At 40.2% G+C, this 22778-nt stretch overlaps 1 protein-coding gene across 4 annotated transcripts in view; it reads left to right on the plus strand.

Annotated features, from left to right (window-relative positions):
• Window positions 1-22778, plus strand: part of DNA2 (DNA replication helicase/nuclease 2) — a 47266-nt gene that overhangs the window by 2100 nt on the left and 22388 nt on the right. For 3 of the 4 annotated variants that reach the window (XR_012374232.1, XM_025850300.2, XM_025850301.2), the window contains exons 3-9: window positions 694-877; window positions 3168-3313; window positions 8209-8340; window positions 14615-14834; window positions 17738-17855; window positions 18623-18788; window positions 21683-21877. Coding sequence is in view for 3 of the 4 variants with exons in the window: in XM_025850300.2 (XP_025706085.1) it covers window positions 694-877; window positions 3168-3313; window positions 8209-8340; window positions 14615-14834; window positions 17738-17855; window positions 18623-18788; window positions 21683-21877 (1161 nt within the window). In the remaining variant the exon portion in view is untranslated. Of the gene's footprint in view, window positions 1-693; window positions 878-3167; window positions 3314-8208; window positions 8341-14614; window positions 14835-17737; window positions 17856-18622; window positions 18789-21682; window positions 21878-22778 lie in introns of those variants that run through there. The other variant, XM_025850303.2, reaches the window with a different exon arrangement.

The following is a 22778-nucleotide window of genomic DNA, read 5'->3' on the forward strand; positions in this document are numbered from 1 at the left end:
CTCCAGCTCCTTATTCTGGAACTTGGTCTTTATTGTCATTTGAAAATTAAACTACAAAGGGCCTTATAAATGACTACTTCCAAAATTTCCCAGTACTTTTTAAGATTGCAGCTTTTCATTAAGAGCAAAATCAATTACAGCATACGAACATTCTTAAACCCTAGATTTCTCTACTCAAGCAAAGTATGGTATGTGAGGGATGAAGGGGAAATGCAAAGAAAGTGGAGGTCTAATTTTTGTCTATTTAGGCTCTTTGTCTAGATAAAAATGATAAATGTGATTTTATTAACACATTGGATTTGGCTTCATGCCTCAAGACTTAAACTGTAGATAGGCTAGAAGTCTTAAGAATGAGAGAATTATTACTGAAACAACCTAATCCATAATTGGAGCTATGTATTAACACTATTAAAGATTTGGTAGCTTTTGCAGTAGATGATAACATTAAGCAGTTTTCCTTTTTGGTATTTAAGGAAGACCCTCGAGTATTCTCAGGTATATTTCAAAGGTAGAAAGGAGTAGAGTGACTAGGAGTTGATTCAAAAGACTGCATCCTAGTATTAAATTTTTTTGAAAGACCCAGAAATTTACAAATACTATTCCTTCAGATAAAATATTCATTTACTTTTTGAGGCTTCCTTAATATGTTTAAATGTAGGAATCTAAACTATGTATACTTTGCTTTATTCGTAGGTGCTCTGTACCAGTGGAGCCAGGGGACATCATTCATTTGGAGGGAGACTGCCTATCTGATACTTGGATAATAGATGAAGATTTTGGATATTTAATTCTATACCCAGACATGCTGATTTCTGGCACAAGCATAGCCAGTAGTATTCGGTGTATGAGAAGAGCTGTCCTGAATGAAACTTTTAGGGTGAATAATATTAACAGTTAATGTTTCTACAGGGTTTTAGAGTTACAGAGCACTTTTACACTCTTTCTTTTTTTTTAAGATTTTATTTATTTATTTGAGAGAGAATGAGAGAGAACAAGCATGAGCAGGGGAAGGGGCAGAGGGAGAGGGAGAGGGAGAAGCAGACACCCCGCTGAGCGGGGAGCCCTATGTGTGGCTCGATCACAGGACTCTGGGACCATAACCTGAGCGGAAGGCAGATGCTTAACGGACTGAGCCATGCAGGCGCCCCACACTTTTTTTTTTTAAGTAAACTCCCATGTATCCATTTTGCTGTTCTCAAACATTATTTTGCAAGTAAATGAAAGCTGAGGATCTTTAAAAAATATATCTTTATCATACAAAGGAACAGTAATTCCTTAAATTATTATAATGCCCAATTTATCTGTAGCGTCTTTTATCTTTTTATTTTTTTTAGAGAGAGAGAGTGTGCTTGCGGGGTGGTGGGGGAGAGGGAGAGAGAATCTCAAGCAGGCTCTAGGCTCAGCACCGAGCTGGATGCAGCTCCATTGTGCAGCTCCATCTTATGACCCTGAGATCATGTGATCTGAGCTGAAATCAAAAGTTGGACGCTTAACCGACTGAGCCACCCAGGCGCTCCTGTAATGTCTTTTATTGAAAATATCTTTTTAGGGGCGCCTGGGTGGCTCAGTCGATTAAGCATCTGCCTTCAGTTCAGGTCATGATCCTGGGGTCCTGGGATCGAACCCTGATTCCGGCTCCCTCTCTCCCTCTGCCCCTCCCCCCTGCTTGTGTGCTCTCTCTCTCAAATAATCTTTTTTAAAAAAAGATATATATATATATATATATATATACACACACACACACATATATGTATATTTAGATTTTATTTATTTCTCAGAGAGAGCACAAGCAGGGGGAACGGCAGGCAGAGGGAGAAATAGGCTCCCCGCTGAGCTGGGAGCCTGATGCTGGACCCATCCCAGGACTCAGATCATGACCTGAGCCAAAGGCAGACGCTTAACCAACTGAGGCACCCAGGTGTCCCAAGAAAATATCTTTTTATTCAGTTGTTTTCTTAGAATCAGTCAGAATCCAAACAAGGTCTTTTCTTTTTTTTTTTGAAGATTGTATTTATTATTTTTTAAAGATTTTATTTATTTGACAGGGTGGGAAGGAGAGAGAATCTGAAGCAGTCTCTGCGCTGAGTGCACAAAGCCCGTGGCAGGGCTTGATCACATGACTGTGAGATCATGACCTGAGTGGATACCAAGGGTCAGATGCTTAACCAGTTGAGCCACCCAGGCACCCCTTAAGATTTTATTTTTCTTGAGTCTCTAATCCCAGTGTAGGTCTTGAACCCACAACCCCAAGATCAAGATTTGCATGCTCCTGTAAGCCAGCCAGGTTCTCCCAAACAAGGTCTTTGTGTTAGGTTTGGTTGGTATGTCTCCTGAGTTTCTTTTAATCTCTATTGGTTCTGCCTTACACTCCCCCTCTTTGCTTCAGTGCCATTTGTTGAAGAACCTGGGTTTTATTTGTTAAAAGAGTTTCTTCCTTTCAGGGTTTTTTTTTTTAAGATTTTATTTATTTATTTGACAGAGACACAGTGAGAGAGGGAACACAAACAGGGGGAGTGGGAGAGGGAGAAGCAGGCTTCCAGTGGAGCAGCCACCCAGGCGCCCTAAAGTTTTTTTTGAATAATATCTTTCACTTACATGGATTTAGGAGCTATGGCTTTATTGGGTTTTATTTGAGTAGATTATAAAGTGAAATTAGAAAAGAATATGTTAAGCGTTTGAGAATACATTGAACTTTTTCATATAGGTTACTTTTAATGATTTCAAAATGGAAATTACTGATTTTTTAAAAAAATAGCATGCTTGTAAAATCAGGTAATTCTGAATAGAAGAAAGTGAAAGTTGGGCACCTGAGTGGCTCAGTCAGTTGATCGTCTGCCTTTGGCTCAGGTCATGATCTCAGGGTCCTGGGATTGAGTCCCGCGTTGGGCTCCCTGCTCAGTGGGGAGTCTGCTTCTCCCTCTTTCTCTGCCTCTCCCATGCTTGTGCTCTCTCTGTCTTTCTCTCAAATGAATAAATTAAAAAAAAATCTTAAAAATAAAGTGAAAGTCATCTATAATTTTACTAACTAGAAAAAAAATTGTTTAACATTTTGGCATTTGTCTCACCAGTGCACTTTGGCTGTGGTGGTTTAATAGGATAGGTAATAAATATGGGATCATGTCTATTAATATGTCTTGTAGTAAAACATACGATTTTTTTTTTAATAGAGCTCTGATCCGGCCACGCGCCAAATGCTGATTGGTACAGTTCTTCATGAAGTATTTCAAAAAGCAATAAGCAATAGCTTTGCCCCAGAAAAGCTACAAGACTTTGCTTTACAAACTGTTCAAGAAATAAGGCATCTTAAGGAAATGTAAGTAGTTACAAGATGTACTGTAGGTACTATTTTTTTTTTTTTTTTAAAGATTTCACACATTTATTTGACAGGGAGAGACACAGTGAGAGAGGGAACACAAGCAGGGAGAGTGGGAGAGGGAGAAGCAGGCTTCCCGCTGAGCAGGGAGCCCGATGTGGGGCTCCATCCCAGAACCCTGGGGTCATGACCTGAGCTGAAGGCAGACGCTTAATGACTGAGCCACCCAGGCGCCCCTGTAGGTACTATTTTATTATAGAACATTCTTTCCTGGAATCTATAAGGTATTTGGTTATTAGACCATTAAATATAAATCAGAGTAATACTAGAATGCAGATTCAGGGTAGTACTACCCCACTGCAGTTCTGTGAGGAGCTTCTGAAATTGCAGAATAGAAACTCTTGAGCTAAAAATATCTGGATATTCTGTGCACCTGCACAATAGACTCCCTCAGCTGCTCTCTGAGGGTGTGAAAAACGTTTGGCTTACTTCTAGAAATGTGACATACTGTAAATTGTATGGGTTTGGGAGTCAGATGGACCTAGTTTTAAATTCTAGCTTTGCCAGTTTTAGGATTGAACAGGTTACTTAAAAATCTTGAAAAAGGTGATAATACCTATTTTGCAGACTTTTTGTGACAGTGGAGAGAATATACATAAGCCCACAAATGGCTGATTGTTGGCATTTTATGAGTGACTACATGCAGAGCGTCAACATATTCTGCTGTTTCTTTGTGACTCTTTGCAGACCATGTTTTTTCAGAGAAATATTTTTATTAGGGGTAATTTTGATTTCCAAACTAGTTGTAATTTTTCCCCAGATGTATTTCTCTTTCCCTGTTTATGTGGAAAATATGTGTTCCAAAATGCCATACAACTGATTTACTAATGACATGATCTATTGTCCTAAAAACATTTTCTTTTCTTTTTTGTTTTTTTAAAAAAGATTATATTTATTTATTTGAGAGAGCGAGAGAACGACGGAGAGAGAGTGAGAGAGCAGGAGTAGGGGGGAGAGGCAGAGGGAGAAGCAGACTCCCCGCTGAGCTGGGAGCCCAACTCGGGGCTTGATCCCAGGACCCCGGGATCATGACCTGAGCTGAAGGCAGACTCTGAACCGACTGAGCCACCTAGGAGCCCCTATTTTTTAATTTATGATGAACCTCCATACTGTTTCCACAGTGGCTGCACTAGTTTGCATTCCCCCCAACAGTACATGAGGGTTTTTGGGTTTTCCCCCCACCACATCCTTGCCAACACTTGTTTCTGGCATTTCAGAATTTTAACTTTTTTTTGTCCTACCCTAATCAACGTACAGTGATACCTTTTGTGTGTTGTATTGATCATTGCCCTGAAACAAAACAAAACCTAGTAGCTTAAACAAACAAAAAAACTTAGTGGCTTAAAATGACAAGTAATCAATTATCTCATAGTTTCTGTAGGTTAGGAATTCAAAGGTGGCTTAGCTGGATGGTTCAGGCTCAGGGTCTCCCATTTGGAGCTGCAGTCCTTTGAAGGGAGGATCTGCCTCCACGACGATATACTCATGGCTGTTGTCATGAGGCTTCAGTTTCTTGCCGCGTGAGCCTCTCCTCACAACATAGCAGCTGCTACTTCAGATTAAAGGGTCTAAGAAGGTGAGCAAGCAGGAAGCCATAGTGCCCTTTTTTTTTTAAAGTAAACTCTGCCCCATGTGAGGGTTGAAAACTCACCACCCCAAGATCAAGAGTTGCATGCTCTACTGACTGAGCCAGTCAGGCGTCCATCCCATCAAGTGGAAACTTTTAAAAAAATTCCCAGACCCTAAAACAACAGGTTGAAAGTTCTTTTCTACCCTCTCATAGATCCTTCTATCTTATTACAGACCTTAGAACAAATTTTACCTTACTGTTTTTTGTTTGTTTGTTTTTTTAAGATTTTTATTTATTTGACAGACAGCAAGAGAGGGAACACAAGCAGGGGGAGTGGGAGAGGGAGAAGCAGGCTTCCTGCGGAGCAGGGAGCCCGATGCGGGGCTTGATCCCAGGATCCTGGAATCATGACCCGAATCAAAGGCAGATGCTTAACGACTGAGCCACCCAGGTGCCCCAGAACAGATTTTATTTTAAATACAGGCTCCACACCCAGTGTGGAGCGCACCGTGGGGCTTGAACTCACAGCCCTGAGATCAAGGCCTGAGCTGAAATCAATGGTTGGATGCTTAACCCACTGAGCCACCCAGGTGCCCCCAGATTTTTATCTTCTATGCTTTACCCTCTTGTTAATACCTATAATAGTCTAGGCTTGAAGATCCTACCTTAAGTATCTTAATAATCTCCGGAAAGACCAGGCTGTTACATGTTGTTTTGCTGTGACTTGGCTAAAATTAAAAAGGAGAGGGCGCCTGGGTGGCTCAGTTGGTTAAGCGACTGTCTTCAGCTCAGATCATGATCCTGGAGTCCCAGGATCGAGTCCCACATCAGGCTCCCTGCTCAGCGGGGAGTCTGCTTCTCCCTCTGACCCTCCCCCCCTCATGCTCTCTCTCTCTCTCTCTCTCTCTCTCTCTCTCATTCTCTCTCTCAAATAAATAAATAAAATCTTAAAAAAAAATAAAATTAAAAAGGAGAATTTAAATGCAGAAGACATTAAATAACCAGTATGGACTGGCTTGGAAATTTTAAAGAGTCTGCTCTGTAAAAAATAAAACACTGGGAAGAACTTACCTAATGACATCATGATGATGAAGAATGGCTCCAAGATGGTTGGAGAAAGTTATTTAGGAAAAAATTACCCAATTGTGTAGGTATTTTTTAAAATAAATTATTATTCCTATAAAGGTTATAAATGTGTGTATACCATATTATAAGATCACAATGGGGTATATGGTACAAAGTAAGTCCTTTCTCCCTGCATCCTCCTTGTCACCTAGTTCCTCTTCCCAAAGGCAACTACTGTTTTGTTTTGTTTTAAGATTTTATTTATTTGACAGCACAAGTGGGGGGAGCGGCAGGCAGAGGAGAGAAGCAGGCTCCCGACTGAGCAAGGAACCTAATGTGGGACTCGATCCCAGGGAGCCTGATGAGGGATCCAATCCCAGGACCTTGGGATCACCACCTGAGCTGAAGGCAGGCGCTTAACCAACTAAGCCACCCAGGTGCCCCAAAGGCAACCACTCTTTATCAGTTTCTTGCATGTCCTTACACAGAGATTTCAAATGTTTATGTGTGACAGTGTGTGTGTGGATATGTGTACATACATATTTTTTGTTAGGTAAATTGTAGAATACTATGCACATTATTGTACACTTAAAGGTTAAGCTTGGTGATCATTCCATATTAGTGCTTACTGAGCTGACTCTCTTTTTTTTTTTTTTGAGAGAGAGAGTGGGTGGGGGGTGGTAGAGGCAGAAGGAGAGGGAGAGAAAAACTTAAGCAGGCTTCACATCCAGCCCAGTGCTGAGCCTGTTGCAGGGCTTGATCTCATGATCCCAGGATCATGACCTGAGATGAAATCAAGAGTCTGACGCTCAACTGGTTGAGCCACCCAGGCGCCCCTGAACTGTCATTTTTAATGAATAATGGCATAATATTTCATTGTATGAATGTATTATAATTTATTTAAGTATCACTCTGGCATTTTAATCTTTGCTTTTATTAGCAATTGTATAAGAAATACCTTTAGGGGCCCCTGGGTGGTCCAGTTGGTTGAGCGTCCAACTCTTGATTTCAGCTCAAGTCATGATCTTAGGATCGTGGAATTGAGCCCTGCCTTGGGCTCCGTGCTCAGTGTGGAGTTTGCTTGAGATTTTCTCTCCCTCTCCCTCTGCTTCTGTCTCTGTTCACTCTCTCTTGCTTTCTGTATCTCCAATAAATAAATAAATCTTAAAAATAAAAAAAGGAAATACCTTTATATATCCTTTATTTCATACCTGTGAGGCATATAGTTGGGTTAAATACTTAGAAGTAGAATTGTTGGGCCAGAGAATATATGCGTTAAAACATTTAAAAAATCTTTTTATTTGGAAATAATTTCAAATTTAGAGAAATGTTGCAAGATTACTGCAGACAGTATCCATATACTCTTTACTTGGATTCACCTGTTAGATGTGTGTAGATTCTTTTTGTAAGATTAAGTAGTATACATCATGGTATATATCATGGGCTTTATACCATGAAGACACTAGCCATAGAACAGGCTGAGCAGGGCCCTGGACATCCTGGTGTGCCCCGTGGGTTCAGGGGCACCCACTGCAATGGGCAGAGCTGGTCTTGCTCACCTTGCCTTCAGGCCTCTTCTCCCCACACAGCCTAGTGGCTGGAGCCTGGCATATGGTGACATCCGATGGCTGTGTCAGGGGTGTAAGTGCTTGGTGTGGCATGTTGCTGCTAGCCAAGGACTTTGCCAGATTTCAAGCAGCCTTTTGCAAGGATAACCTTTGCCTCTGGTAGTCTGAATGTGTGATCATTTGGGGCTTTCCTATATTAGCAGTTGCTCCCCTGAGGAATGTCAGTTTCTCTTTCAGCTTGAGGTTGCTACTGTGCTCAGGGGAAGCAATCTTGGCAGAGCTAGGGTTGCTAATTTTGTCTTCTCTGCTGAATCAGTTCTTTTGGTGGACTGATAGGCCTCTGCTCTCTTCTGTTTTAAGGCTGAATAATATTCCATTCTATGTATACACCACATTTAAAAAGAAGATTTTATTTATTTAAAGTATACTCTATCCTCAATATGGGGCTTGAACTCGACTCCGAGATCGAGAGTCTCACGTTCTATGTTTTACCAACTGAGGCAGCCAGGTGCCCCATGTATACATCACATTATACATCTGTTAATTAGTTGATGGATAACTTGTTTATTTGGATGTTTTTGTCCTAAGTTTTTTCATATTTATACTTTCTTGTTTAATCTCTTATTTTGCAGGTATCGCTTAAGTCTGAATCAAGAGGAGATAAAACAAGAAGTAGAGGAGTATCTTCCTTCATTTTCTAAATGGGCCAGAGATTTCATGCATAAGTACACTTCAGGTGACTTCCCACAGATGCAGCTCTCTCTGTAAGGAGCTCATTTTGTTTATGTGGTGTTCGTATGTCCAGATCAGGATTTTACTCTGTACGTTGAATTAAAGCTTTTTAAAGGTCGAGTTAGTACAACTAGCTTTTTTGCTTGCTTATTTTATAAATTACAGTCCTGAGTGTCTTTCCAGAACAAAAAATAATCTAATGAATAGAAATTCTACTTTCGTTATAATAAAATCTTCTGATTTTTGTATATCAGTATGTTTTTAACATTTTTTTTTTTGAAGTAATCTCTACACCCAATGTGGGACTTGAATTCAAAGATCAAGAGTTGCATTCTCCACCGACTGAGCCAGCCAGGTGCCCCTGTCAGTATGTTTTTTAAATAAAATAACCAATTTGTAAATATTCTGGGGGTCCTAATTTTGTATGTATTTCTATTACTATCCTATATGGACTGTGTCACATGTTGATTGTCTTGTGCATTTGCCTATATGTTCAAATACTGGGTTTAACCATTTAACTCAGTTTGGCATTTGGTATTTTATTGTTTTTCCCCTTAAAGAAGCATTCATATAAGTTTATAAGTAATACATTTTTTCTCTTTCATTGTTTACTCATTCAGCAAATATTTATTGAGTGCCTAATATGTGCCAGGTAATGTTCTAGGTGCTGGGATTATCATAGTGGGGGTGGGGGAGGGGAAAGCAGCTGACTTCATGGGGCTTCTATACTACTGAACAAGTAAACAATGTGGGGGGGCGGACTGTGGTAAAGGCAGGGTAGAACAACCTAAGAAGGAACATAGAGTTGGTGGTAGTGGTGGTGGGACATATGATTTCCACTGAATGATTGTGAAAGGCCTCCCCAATAAGATGATGTGGAGGTGAAGCTGGAGGTGAAGCGTGAAGGAGATGAAAGAGGTAGCTGCGCAGCTCTCCCCAGGAAGAGCATTCCAGGCAAAAGCCCCTCGGGTGATGCACACCTGCCAGTGTGGCAGGAGCAGAGTGAGGAAGGAAGGAGCAGAAGTAGCTTTCCTGGGGCCTCATAAGCCATGTCAGGACTCTGGCTGCTATTCTGATTAGATAAGAGGCCACTGGAGAGCTTGCTTGCACGGAGAGTTGTGATGTAATTTCCTTTTTTTTTTTTTTTTTTAAGATTTTATTTATTTATTTGACAGAGACACAGTGAGAGAGGGACCACAAGCAGGGGGAGTGGGAGAGGGAGAAGCAGGCTTCCTGCGAAGCAGGGAGCCTGATGCAGGGCTCGATCCCAGGGTCCTGGGATCATGACCTGAGCCGAAGGCAGATGCTCAATGACTGAGCCACCCAACCACCCCAGAAAACTTTTTTTTCCTTTCTTTTCCCCTTAAGTGAGCAACATTTTCTTTTCAGCTTCCATTTATATATATTTTCTTGACCTTTCCTCAATATTCTTAACTATTTTATTTCAGAACACTTTGTGATCTGAATAACTTGTTTAAGATTTGTGCATCAGAAAGCTTGGGAACCATTAGTTCTTTGGACCAATTTGTTGTCTCAAGTTCTTCGTGGTTCAGAGAGAACCATACTGAGCCTGGATGTGAATCCCAGATTTGCCACAATTTAGCTGTGTAACTTAACCTTTCTATGCTGCATTGATCTGCATTGATCAGGTTTACTTTATTTATTTATAAGTGTTTATTTATTTAAGTAATCTCTGCACCCAACGTGGGTCTTGAACTCACGACCCCAAGATCAAGAGTTGTTCTTGTTACTGAGCCAGCCAGGTGCCCCGATCAGATTTACTTTTAAAAGGATCATTCTGGCTGCTCTTTTGAGACTGTGTTCTAGGATAAGGGCAGAGGTAGAGAGACCAAGTTGGAGGCTCTTACAAGAATCCAAGTAAGGGATGTTGGTGGCTGAGATCACAGTGAGAGTTGTGGAAGTGATGAGAATCAGTTGCACTTTAGTCAGACGTTAGCAGTAGAACTGATAGTTTTGGATTGGATGTGGAGTGGGAGGGAAAGAAAAGGCAGCAGTGATTCCAGGGGGGAAATGTGATGAGAAGGATGTCAAGGCAGAACGGTAGAGGAGGATTTGGAGACAGGGAGTTAGATAGCTGTAGTGAGGGTTTCTTCTATGAGGGGACACACAGAAATGGAAGGGTAGCCAGAGGCTTATGTGGAGCTAAGAGAGCTTTGTTGTTGTTTTGAAGATGGGAGATATAATGTGTTCATATGCCGATGGGGAGGATTCCATAGAGAGGGCAGAAGTCATCATGAGAGATGGGAAAGGTCAGCTATGTCTTGAGTACGGGAGAAGGAATGAGAGTATACAAGTGGAAGGCTTGACCTATGGGACACTTATTTCTTGGTGTTAAAATCTCCCAAGTGGACTACTTCATCAAAGATATTTGGAAATTTTACAACCTTTTACATATTGCTAGAATTCTCTGAGAATTTTGTAATCATTTTAAAAGGTTGTTAGCAATGTTTAAATGTCCTGTATCTGGATTTTATTTTATTATTTTTTTAAAGATTTTATTTATTTGACAGAGAGAGAGGGAACACAAGCAGGGGGAGTGGAGGAGGGAGAAGCAGGCTTCCCGCGGAGCAGGGAGCCCGATGCGGGGCTCCATCCTAGGGCCCTGGGATCATGACCTGAGCAGAAGGCAGACACTTAACGACTGAGCCACCCAGGCGCCCCGTCCTGTATCTGGATTTTAATTATTTTTATTTATTTTATTATTATTTACAATTCAGTGACTTTTAGCATATTTGTAGAGTTCTGTAACCATCACCACAGTCAGCTTGCCAGGATTTTGATATATATTTTAATAATGGTAGTTTAAAAAAATGAGGCTTACCGTGCTTTTAAGAATTGGGTTTATTTTCCATATTCTTTTTTTCTGTAGTGGCCTTAAATTTACCAGTACCTCCCTCCCTTAAAAAAAAAAAGCTGTAATAAATGGGTTTAATTTATAAATGCTTCATCTTTATTATTTCTTTGGAGCAGATTGCCTATGTCTAGAATAGAGTGTGGGTCTCAGTGCATTAGTCTTCACTGTGATAAATAGATAAATGTTTATTAAGTAGTCATTCTCCTGATTTGTTTCATTGTTTTGTAGTATTTCTGTCATTCTGGTCTCTGTTGATTTTCTGTAATAATTACAAACTTAATTTTTGTTTTCTGTTGTTCCTAATTATTTCTTTATCCTTATTTACCTTCCCTCACTATGCACCTTTCTTGTCCTTCCTTATTATTTATTTTGGAGTAATTTAAATTTGCTTGAGAATTAAAGTTGTGGTGGTTATCCCTTTTCCTTGTTGTTTCAGATATTAGCTTTCCTTTTACTGTTTAATTGTTTTAGCATTTTGTCTGCATGTTTTTTTCTTTTGGTGAAGATTTATTCATTGTTTTTGTAGTGATAAGCTGCCATTTTCTCATCGATTCATGGACTTAACCTATTCAGCATATAGGTATTCCATGCATTGGTCCTGGTGTTACAGGGAGACTAAAACCCTCCAAGAACTCTCTACTGGTGGTAGTTGAAAACAGACCTGGAGAGCATTGCTTAGAACATGTAGGGCAACAGAAGAGGCATGGAACTCTGACAGCTAAGAGTGGGCTGTGTAAGGACAGAGGGAGAGAGGAGTAGAATCCATCGAATGAGGCTGATGATAGACCAGCAAGGAATTAGGTAGCCTGGAACAAGTATATCAGGAAGCCAGGGAAACTGGGATTCAGAGTTGTCTTTGACCTGAAAGGGATTTTTGAGATCAACTCCTAGATTTCAAATAAGGAAATTGAGATCCAGTGAGTGGTGTGACTAGTCCAGGTTTTATATGAAGAACCAGTGGTGGGGCGCCTGGGTGGCTCAGTCGTTAAGCATCTGCCTTCGGTTCAGGTCATGATCCCGGGGTCCTGGGATTGAGCCCCGCATCGGGCTCCCTGCTCCGCGGGAAGCCTGCTTCTCCCTCTCCCACTCCCCCTGCTTGTGTTCCCTCTCTCACTGTGTCTCTCTCTGTCAAATAAATAAAATCTTTAAAAAATAAATAAATAAATAAATACTAAGAACAAATAATGCATTTATATAAAAAAAAAAAAAAGAACCAGTGGTGGGGCTGAGTCTACAGTAACAATTCTTGATTCCCAGCCCAGCGTTCTCCTCTCTGTGTCTTGGTATAAGACTTTTTTGTTTGTTTCAGTTACTTCCAATGGAATCTTACATGTCTCTCTGTGAAGGAAGCACTCCTCTGTATTTTAGCTTGTGTCATTTTCGCAGCAGTTTATAGCCATCTTTAAAAAAAAAAAAACAAACTTTAGACTTTAGCACAGAGAATGAGACCTTTAAAGGTCATTTAAAGAGACAACCTGGGGTGCCTGGGTGGCTCAGTTAGTAGAGCATCTGCCTTCGGCTTGGGTTGTGTTCAGCAGGGAGCTAGCTTCTCCCTCTCCCTCTGCTTCTCCCTCTCCCTCTGCTTCTCCCTCTCCCTCTGCTGCTGCTCCTCCTTGTGCTCTCTCTCTCTCTCTCTGTCAAATAAATAAAAATCTTTTTTTTTTAAAGATTTTATTTATCCATTTGAGACACAGAGATACAGAGAGAGAGAGAGCGAGCATGAGCAGGGAGAGAGGCAGAGGGAGAGGGAGAAGCAGACGAGCCAGATGTGGGGCTCGATCCTAGGACCCTGGGATCATGACCTGAGCCGAAGGCAGACACTTTAACCATCTGAGCCACCCAGGTGCCCCTCTCTGTCAAATAAATAAAAATCTTAAAAAGAAAGAGAGAGACAACCTTTCTCACCCATAGGTAGTTAAGTGTAAATTTTCTTCATCTTCACAATACCATATTCTCAATCAGGTGGTTCTCGAAGGAGTTTTACAGCATTATGTTGATTAAAATCATAGTAGTTATGAAATACTGTCATTTATTCCACAGATCTAGGTCTGAAATCACATTACTTCATTTTCTAGGGGAATGAATTTTAATAGCAATGTTAAAAGTTTCATTACCTATCTTCTATTAAGTATACATGTGACATTTTATGAATAATAAAGTTTGCTTTATTTCATAGGAGCATATTTGAATATATAACACAATTAGGTAACATTTGGAGAAAGAGAACAGAATAATATTTTAAGAAATTTCGGATAAGTTGTAGCTTCCCTGAATTCCTCTGTCTTCCTCAGAGGTTGCAGAAGTATACATATATTCCTGGAGATTATATTTGAAGCATCCTGAAATGGTTAAAAAAGAATTACTGAAGATGTCATTTTTTTCTCTTAGAAAATATTCTCATTTGTTAAGAAATAGCTGCTGATCTAAATAACATGAAATTAGCAACCAAAGTCAATTAAATCATGTATTCTTTTTTTTTTAAAGATTTTTTATTTATTTATTTGACAGAGCAAGACACAGTGAGAGAGGGAACATAAGCAGGGGGAGTGGGAGAGGGAGAAGCAGAGGGAGTGGGAGAGGGAGAAGCAGGCTTCCCACTGAGCAGGAAGCCCGATGTAGGGCTTGATCCCAGGACCCTGGGATCATGACCTGAGCCGAAGGCAGACGCTTAACGGCTGAGCCACCCAGGCGCCCCTAAATCATGTATTCTGACAGAATTTTTAAAACATTAAATCTCGGGTTTTATTTTAATTAATTAATTAATTTTTAGAGATTTTATTTATTTATTTAACAGAGAGAGAGTGCAAGTAGGCAGAGTGGCAGGCAGAAGAGGAAGGAGAAGCAGGCTCCCCACTGAGCAGGGAGCCCGATGTGGGGCTCGATCCCAGGATGCTGGAATCATGACCTGAGTTAAAGGCAGATGTTTAATGACTGAGCCACCCAGGCGCCCCTACTTGCACAGTTTGTAAGACAAATTGCTGGGCTTCACCTGCAGAGTTTCTGATTGAGTAGGTCTGGAGTGGGGCCTGAGAATTTGCTTTTATTACAAGTTCCCAGGTGACGTTGGTGCTGCTCCTCTAGGCACCACAATTTGAGAATCACTGCTGTAAACGTATGTTGTTGGTGTCCCATCCCTGCATTCTCTGTGTATAGTAGAGTCAATGCCAGCATAAAGAGAAATGTGCTAAGTGTTCTTTTTTTTTAATATTTATTTATTTGAGAGGGAGAGAAAGTGAGTGAGAGAGAACACAAGCAGGGTGAAGGGCAGAGGGAGAAGCAGACTCCCTGCCAAGCAGGGAGCCCAACGTGGGACTTGATCCTGGGACTCCAGGATCATGACCTGAGCCGAAGGCAATCGCTCAACCAACTGAGCCACCCAGGCACCCTGTGCTTAGTGTTCTAATTAAGTATTTTTGTGTTTAATTTTTTAGGCCAAGTGATGGTAATAACACTAATTCAACATGTAATATTGAAGTCATAAACTCATTGGACATTGAAGAAAGCATTTGGTCCCCTAGGTTTGGATTGAAAGGCAAAATAGATGTCACAGTTGGTGTGAAAATACATCGAGGATGTAAAACAAGGTATAAGATAATGCCATTGGAACTTAAAACTGGCAAAGAACTAAATTCTGTTGAACACCGTAGTCAGGTAGGTCTAAGTCTTAACAAGAAAATTGTCTGAATATTTAGTATACTGAAAAATATAGGTCTGCCTTATATATTTTGGTTCAATTTGGGTAATTTTTATTTAAGTTTCATACAGTACTTTTCAATTTGGGATGTATCCAGAGTACTCAAATTGTTTATAAATGTATACATGTCTACAGCAGAAAGTTTTCTCTAGCAAAGAAATACAACAGCTGAATTTTTAAGCCAATGTTGCCAAGTTTATGTTGCCAAACTACTAAACAGATACTCCTAAAAAAAGAATTCCTTGGTGCTAAAAGTTGCAGAAACCAAGTATATTTGGAGATTTAATGATGCATGGTAGCATATTAAAGTTTCTGAGAAATCAGAGTAATATGGATTTGGTTTAGGTATGTTTAAACCCATTGTTTCCTAAACTTAATTTACCATGGAGCTATTGTTTTCATGTAATATCTAATAGGATACTCTTAGAAAACATCAGTCTAAATCCATTCTTTTATTTTTGACTCTTAATCTGATTTTAATGATTATTATCTAAAATGAAATATAGAACCATGTCTTCCCATTATGTAAAATTCAAGTTTTTATTAATCTTTTCTTCTCTTTGGTAAACATAACAATCTTTTGTTGTCCTTCAAAATTATCTGAAACATATTATTTATAGTGATTTAAGTAATTAACATAAATCTTTCTTTTCTCCTACCTAGGTATGTTAATTATAATGACTGGTCTTGGGATTTTGGAATTTCATGATTTATGTAGTATTTATTTATTTGAGAGAGCGAGAGAGCATGAGCTGGGGCGGGGTGGGCGTCAGGGTAGAGAGAGAGGGAGAAGCAGGCTCCCTGCTCGAGGTGGGGCTCAATCCCAGGACCTGGGATCATGACCTGAGCTGAAGGCACACGCTTAACCAACTGAACCACCCAGGCACCCCTGAAATTTTATGATTTAAAGACATAAATCAGGGACACTTGGGTGGCTCAGTTGGTTAAGCTTCCAACTCATTTTTTTTTCCTTTTTAAGATTTTATTTATTTGTCAGAGAGACAGCACAAGCAGGGGGAACAGCAGGCAGAGGGAGAAGCAGGCTCCCCGCTGAGCGAGACCCAGGCAGGATTTGATCCCAGGACTCTGGGATCATGACCTGAGCCAAAGGCAGACGCTTAATGACTGAGCCACCCAGATAGCCCAGGCTTCCAGCACTTGATCTCAGCTCAGGTCCTGATCTCATGGTGGAGAGTTCAGGCCCCACATTGGGCTCCAGGCTGGGTGTGGAGCCTACTAAAAAACAAACAAAGACATCAATCATTCAACGTTTTAATCTTGGAAATCTCCTGGAAAACATATTAGCTTGTTTGCAGGTTGTATATGACTAAATAACTTGCTATTGTTGCTAAGGTGGTTTCATCAACTGTAAACCAGCTGTTTTCTAACTTGTCTTAGATGGTTTCTCTGGAGAGCACCACATAAGTTTAATGCAGCTAATAATGACTCATGTTCTGCAAATAACAGTGAACTTTGTAGAGTTAGTCTCATTTAGTTGTCCCAGTAACTATGACATAAATAATATACATTTTAATGTTTAGTTCATTTATTTATTTTTTACCTATTTATTTTTTTAGTTCATCTATTATTTGAAACAGGGAAAATAGTGTCTAAAGACTGTTAACTTCAGAATATAAAATATAGTTTGGTTAATTTCCCTCTTTTTTTTTAAGATTTTATTTATTTATTTGATAGAGACACACCTAAATATTTACTGTCTAAGAAAAATTCTATGTATTTTTAAAAAAATATTTATTTATTTGAGAGAGTGAATGAGAGAAAGAGCACAGCCAGGAGGAGGGGCAGAGTGAGAGGGAGAAGCAGACTCCCCACTGAGCAGGGAGCCTGATGTGGGGCTCGATCCCAGGACCCTGGGATCATGACCTGGGCTGAAGGCACATGCTTACCTGACTGAGCCACCCAGGTGCCCTCTGTGTATTTCTTTATTGTGTAAAACTGAGAAGCATAGACAGTGTTCATGTTGCAGAAGTTAAATATTTGACATTGAATTATTGTGTTACCTGTATTAATTTCTCTCATGTTATTTTCAAAATAGAAATAGCTTAATTGACCTTTTGGTTGATTTATTTATTTTCTATTTTATTTTATTTTTTTTAAAGATTTTATTTATTTATTTGACAGAGAAAGACACAGCGAGAGAGGGAACACAAGCAGGGGGAGTGGGAGAAGGAGAAGCAGGCTTCCCGCGGAGCAGGGAGCCCGATGTGGGACTCGATCCCAGGACCCTGGGATCATGACCTGAGCCGAAGGCAGACGCTTAATGACTGAGCCACCCAGGCGCCCCTTTTCTATTTATTTTAATTTTTTTTTTAAAGATTTTATTTATTCGATAGAGAGAGACACAGTGAGAGAGGGAACACAAGCAGGGGGAGTGGGAGAGGGGGAAGCAGGCTTCCCGCTGAGCAGGGAGCCCGATGCAGGGCTCGATCCCAGGACCCTAGGATCACGACCTGAGCCAAAGGCAGACGCTTAACGACTGAGCCACGCAGGTGCCCCCTGATTTTTTTTATTTTTATTTTTTATTTTTTTTAAGATTTATTTATTCATTTTTAGAGACAGAGCACGGGGGTGTGCATGTGTGCTTATGATGGGGGTTGCAGAGGGAAAGCATCTTTCAAGCAGACTCCACGCTGAACGAGGAGCTGCTTGTGAGGCTGGATCCCACAGCCCTTGAGATCATGACCTGAGACGAAACCCATAGTAGTTGGTTGCTCAACCGACTGAGCCACCCAGGTGCCCCAACCTTTTGATTTAAAAATTCCAGTATGTGTTGATTGCTAAACACGCATGGATACATGAAAGTTAGTTTTCGCTGACAAAATGTCCAATGTGTTCACAGCTTGTTCTGTATACAGTGTTGAACCAAGAGAGGAGAGCTGATCCTGAGGCCGGCCTGCTCCTTTACCTCAAGACTGGCCACATGTACCCTGTGCCGGCCAACCATCTTGATAAAAGAGGTCGAGTTGTTCTCTCTTTGCATTTCCTTCTCTGGGTTTTGTTTGTTTCCTTTAACCTTTAGTAATCTGTATATATACCTGAAAATCATTCACTGTACTTGTAAGGTCTAATATAGGTTATAACGTGTAGTTGTGGTTTTATTTATTTGCTTGCTTGCTTATTTGTGTATTTTTAGTTGTGGTATTTTTAGAAAAAGAATTTTAACAATATACTGTACGGTTAAAAACATCTTTAACCTTTTAAAATTTTATTATACAAACATTTATTTTAAACTTCCTGTCTTATATTTGAGACATTCTAGATAGCTGTATTTATCCATAGCATTTATTTATTTATTTATTTTTTAAAGATTTTATTTATCCGACAGAGAGAGACACAGCGAGAGAGGGAACACAAACAGGGGGAGTGGGAGAGGGAGATGCAGGCCTCCCCCGGATCAGGGAGCCCGATGCGGGGCTCGACCTGGGATCATGACCTGAGCCGAAGGCAGACGCCCAACGACTGAGCCACCCAGATGCCCCTATCCATAGCATTTAGCTAAAAATACCAACTTCATAATATTTACTAGTTATGAGATATATGGTTGTTTAAAAGAACTTATGAAGTGAACAAAAATTTAAGCAAATACACACCAAAATGTTAAGTTATTCTAGTGTATTGGGAAACATGAATGTTCATTTTATGTTTTTAAATCTGAAAGTTTTACATGAGAAAGATATATAATAAACTTAATTCTTAAACACACCCCCACCTTTTTTTTCCATAGAATTATTAAGGCTAAGAAACCAGATGGCATTCTCTTTGCTTCACCGTATTAGCAAATCTGCTATTGAAAAGGAGAAGACACAGCTTGCTTCTTTGCCACAAATAATTGAGGACCAGCAAACTTGTAAATATTGTTCGCAAATTGGCAACTGTGTTCTTTATAGCAGGTAAAAACATTGTCTTCCAAAATTATGTTTACTCAGCTCAAAATGATTTAACTTTGTTGTCTGGTCTGGCACTGATGATTTCATTTTAGTGATTTTTCTTTGTGGGTAATATTTTTAAAATGAAGGGTATATTAAAAAACAGTTCATGTTTTGTAACCAGCCTATTTCCTTGGGGAATGATAGAATGCTTTTTAAACTTTTTCCAAAAGTGGTTATTTTAATCTTGATGCAAATAGTTTCTGGGAAATGAAATAATTTTAGGACTTAATGGAATCTGGTTAAGAAGGGTGTAGTATAGGGGCATCTGGATGGGTCATTTGGGGGAGCATGTGACTTGATCTCAGGGTTTTAAGTTTGAACCCCATGTAGAGGGCGCCTGGGTGGCTCAGTTGGTTAAGCAACTGCCTTCGGCTCAGGTCATGATCCTGGAGTCCCGGGATCGAGTCCCGCATCAGGCTCCCTGCTCGGCAGGGAGTCTGCTTCTCCCTCTGACCCTCCCCCCTCTCATGTGCGCTCGTGCGCGCTCTCTCTCTCTCTCTCTCTCCCCCCACCTCCCCCCTTCTCTCTGTCTCAAATAAATAAATAAAATCTTTGAACCCCATGTAGAGTATAACTTAAAAATAAAAAAAATCTTTAAATTTTTTATTCTTTTATTTGTCAGAGAGAGAGAGAGAGATCACAAGCAGGGGGAGCAGCAGACAGAGGGAGAAGCAGACTCCCGGCTGAGCAAGGAGCCCGATGTGGGACTCGATCCCAGGACCTTGGGATCATGACCCGAGCTGAAGGCAGATACTTAACTAACTAAGCCACCCAAGCGTCCCAAAAATAAAAAAATCTTTAAAAAAAAATGGAATTAGTATAGGGATTTTAAATATTATACAGCTTTTCTTAAGTGATACTTTAAGAATTCTTCTATTTCTTAGTTACTATTTTAATTTTATGCCTTGTGTAGTTAAAAGCAGGCAAATTGGTTCTTCCAGACAGACAGTTTGATACGATTCAACAGACTTGTCTTTCTGTTTATATATGTTTTTTTCCTCCTTTTTTTAAGATTTTTTCTTTTTTCTTTTTTTAAAGATTTTTTATTTATTTACTTGAGAGAGAATGAGAGATAGCACGAGAGGGAAGAGGGTCAGAGGGAGAAGCAGACTCCCTGCTGAGCAGGGAGCCTGATGCGGGACTCGATCCCAGGATTCCAGGATTGTGACCTGAGCCGAAGGCAGTCGCTTAACCAACTGAGCCACCCAGGCGCCCTAAATTTTTTTTTTTAAGATTTTATTTATTAGAGAGAGTGAGAGAGAGAAGCAGTCTCCCCACTGAGCAGGGAGCCCAATGTGGGATTTGATTCCAGGACACTGAGATCATGACCTGAGCTGAAGGCAGAGCGTAACTGACTGAACTACCCAGGCGCCCCAAGATTTTTTTAAGTGATCTCTGTACCCAACATGGGGCTCTAACTTACAATCCCGAGATCAAGAATTGCATGCTCCACTGACTGAGTCAGCCAGAGGCCTATATATCTATTTTTCTACATGTGGGATGTTTATTAGTTGTCTTAAGACCAGTCATTTGTATTTATACCTTCATAGGCCAGTGAAAGTTTTGAAGGACACAAAAAAAGTAGTTAGATGTAAATACAGAGTAGGAAACAAGATCAAATCAAGACCAAAGTTCCAGTTCAGCCAAAAAATTCCCATAAAGGACTTATCAAAGTATTATTATTATTATTATTATTTAAGATTTTATTTATTTATTTGACAGAGACATAGTGAGAGAGGGAACACAAGCAGGGGGAGTGGGAGAGGGAGAAGCAGGCTTCCCGCGGATCCGGGAGCCCGATGCGGGGCTCGATCCCAGGACCCTGGAACCATGACCTGAGCCGAAGGCAGATGCTTAACTACTGAGCCACCCAGGTGCCCCAAAGAGTCTGTATCTTTTTTTTTTTTTTAAAGATTTTACTTATTTATTCATGAGAGACAGAGAGAGAGGCAGAGGGAGAAGCAGGCTCCCAAGGAGCAGAGAGCCTGATGCGGGACTTGATCCCAGGACCCTGGGATCATGACCTGAGCCGAAGGCAGATGCTTAACCATCTGAGCCACCCAGGCGCCCTCAAAGTATTATATCAAATAAATGATCTCTTAATGCAGAGGACAATGAACTATGGGAAGTTTGGGCCTATAGTACAAGCACATTTTTTGAAATCTTATTTTATTCTCTATGTTTTGTATGCTATCCTATAACATAATTATGTTTCTGTATAAAAATTCAGAAATTTTGTATTAAGCACAATTGATATTCCACATAATTCTCCATGTTTTTATGTTGACTTTCTAATGGCCCAGAGCTGGATGTACAAATATTGTGATTTTGAGAAATGCAGTTGTATAAAAAGCCAAGACTTGCTACCATTATAGTAATGAAAACTAGAGTATACCAAATTTAAGTAGCTGTTAGGGTTATAGTCCTTAAAGGCAAAATAATGCTATACTCGGTTTCTTTAGCATTTCGTTTTGTAAAAAGCCATTTGGTTTATAAAATGTTGAAATGACTTAAAGAAAATTAGGACCTGTGGTTATAAGTTCCAGTGATCATCATTATGTATGCTTATTTTATTTTATTTTATTTATTTTTTTTCAAGATTTTTATTTATTTGAGAGAGAGAGAATGAAAGAGAGAGAGCATGAGAGGGAAGAGGGTCAGAGGGAGAAGCAGACTCCCTGCTGAGCAGGGAGCCCGATGCGGGACTTGATCCCGGGACTCCAGGATCATGACCTGAGCCGAAGGCAGTCGCTCAACCAACTGAGCCACCCAGGCACCCCTATGTATGCCTATTTTAGAAATAACCTCATTTTTATAGCTAGCCAGTAAAATGTTTTATATACTTCTCTCTTTAGAGCAGTTGAACAGCAGATGGATGACAGTTCAGTCCCGATTGGCATGCTGCCCAAAATAAAAGAAGAAACCCAACATCTAAAGCTTACACACTTGGAGTATTTCAGCCTTTGGTGTCTAATGTTAACCCTGGAGTCACAATCAAAGGATAATAAAAAGAATCACCAACATATATGGTTAATGCCTGCTTCAGAAATGTAAGTGGTCCATCTAATACAGTAAAACTTAAGTAATTTGGATTACCTAATGGAATGGTTTTTGGAATTCATGAAAAATACAGGATACATGATATCCTGTCAGAGATGTGTAATTTCATATATTCATGCCAACTCTAGATGGCTGTCAAGGAATTGTTTCAAGTAGAGCACTATTGTTATTTTCAGTAGGTTAAATGTGTCTTGAGAAATTTTTTTTTTAAAGATTTTATTTATTTATTTGACAGAGAGAGACACAGTGAGAGAGGGAACACAAGCAGGGGGAGTGGCAGAGGGAGAAGCAGGCTTCCCTCTGAGCAGGGAACCTGATGCGGGGCTTGATTCCAGGACCCTGGGATCATGACCTGAGCCGAAGGCAGACGCTTAACGACTGAGCCACCCAGGCGCCCCTTAACTTTTTTTTTTTAAGATTTTATTTATTTATTTGTCAGTGAGAGAGAGAGAGAGAGCGCACAAGCAGGGGAAGTGGCAGGCAGAGCAGACGAAGGGAGAAGCAGGCTCCCCTCTGAGCAAGGATCCCGACGTGGGACTCAATCCGAGGACCCTGGGATTACAACCTGAGCCAGAGACAGATGCTTAACTGACTGAGCCACCCAGGTGCCCCTAAATACTAGTCTTTAAAAAGTTTATATTTTCAGTATTTTGATACAGATTCACATTTTCTAAAGTTGGTCCATCTTTTATTTTGTGAGATCTATTTTATTTAAATTTTTTTTAATTTTTAAAATTTTTTTAGTTTCAAAGGTAGAGTTTAGTGATTCGTTAGTTGCCTATAGCACCCAGTGTTCATTACATCAAGTGCCCTCCTTAATGCTCATCACCCAGTTACCCCATCCCCCCACCCACCTCCCCTCCAGCAACCCTCAGTTTGTTTCCTATAGAG

The sequence above is a fragment of the Callorhinus ursinus genome, unplaced genomic scaffold (genome assembly GCF_003265705.2).
Source record: "Callorhinus ursinus isolate GAN/ISIS: 27379988/994484 unplaced genomic scaffold, GSC_fseal_2.0 scaffold31, whole genome shotgun sequence".
Taxonomy (NCBI): Eukaryota; Metazoa; Chordata; class Mammalia; order Carnivora; family Otariidae; genus Callorhinus; species Callorhinus ursinus.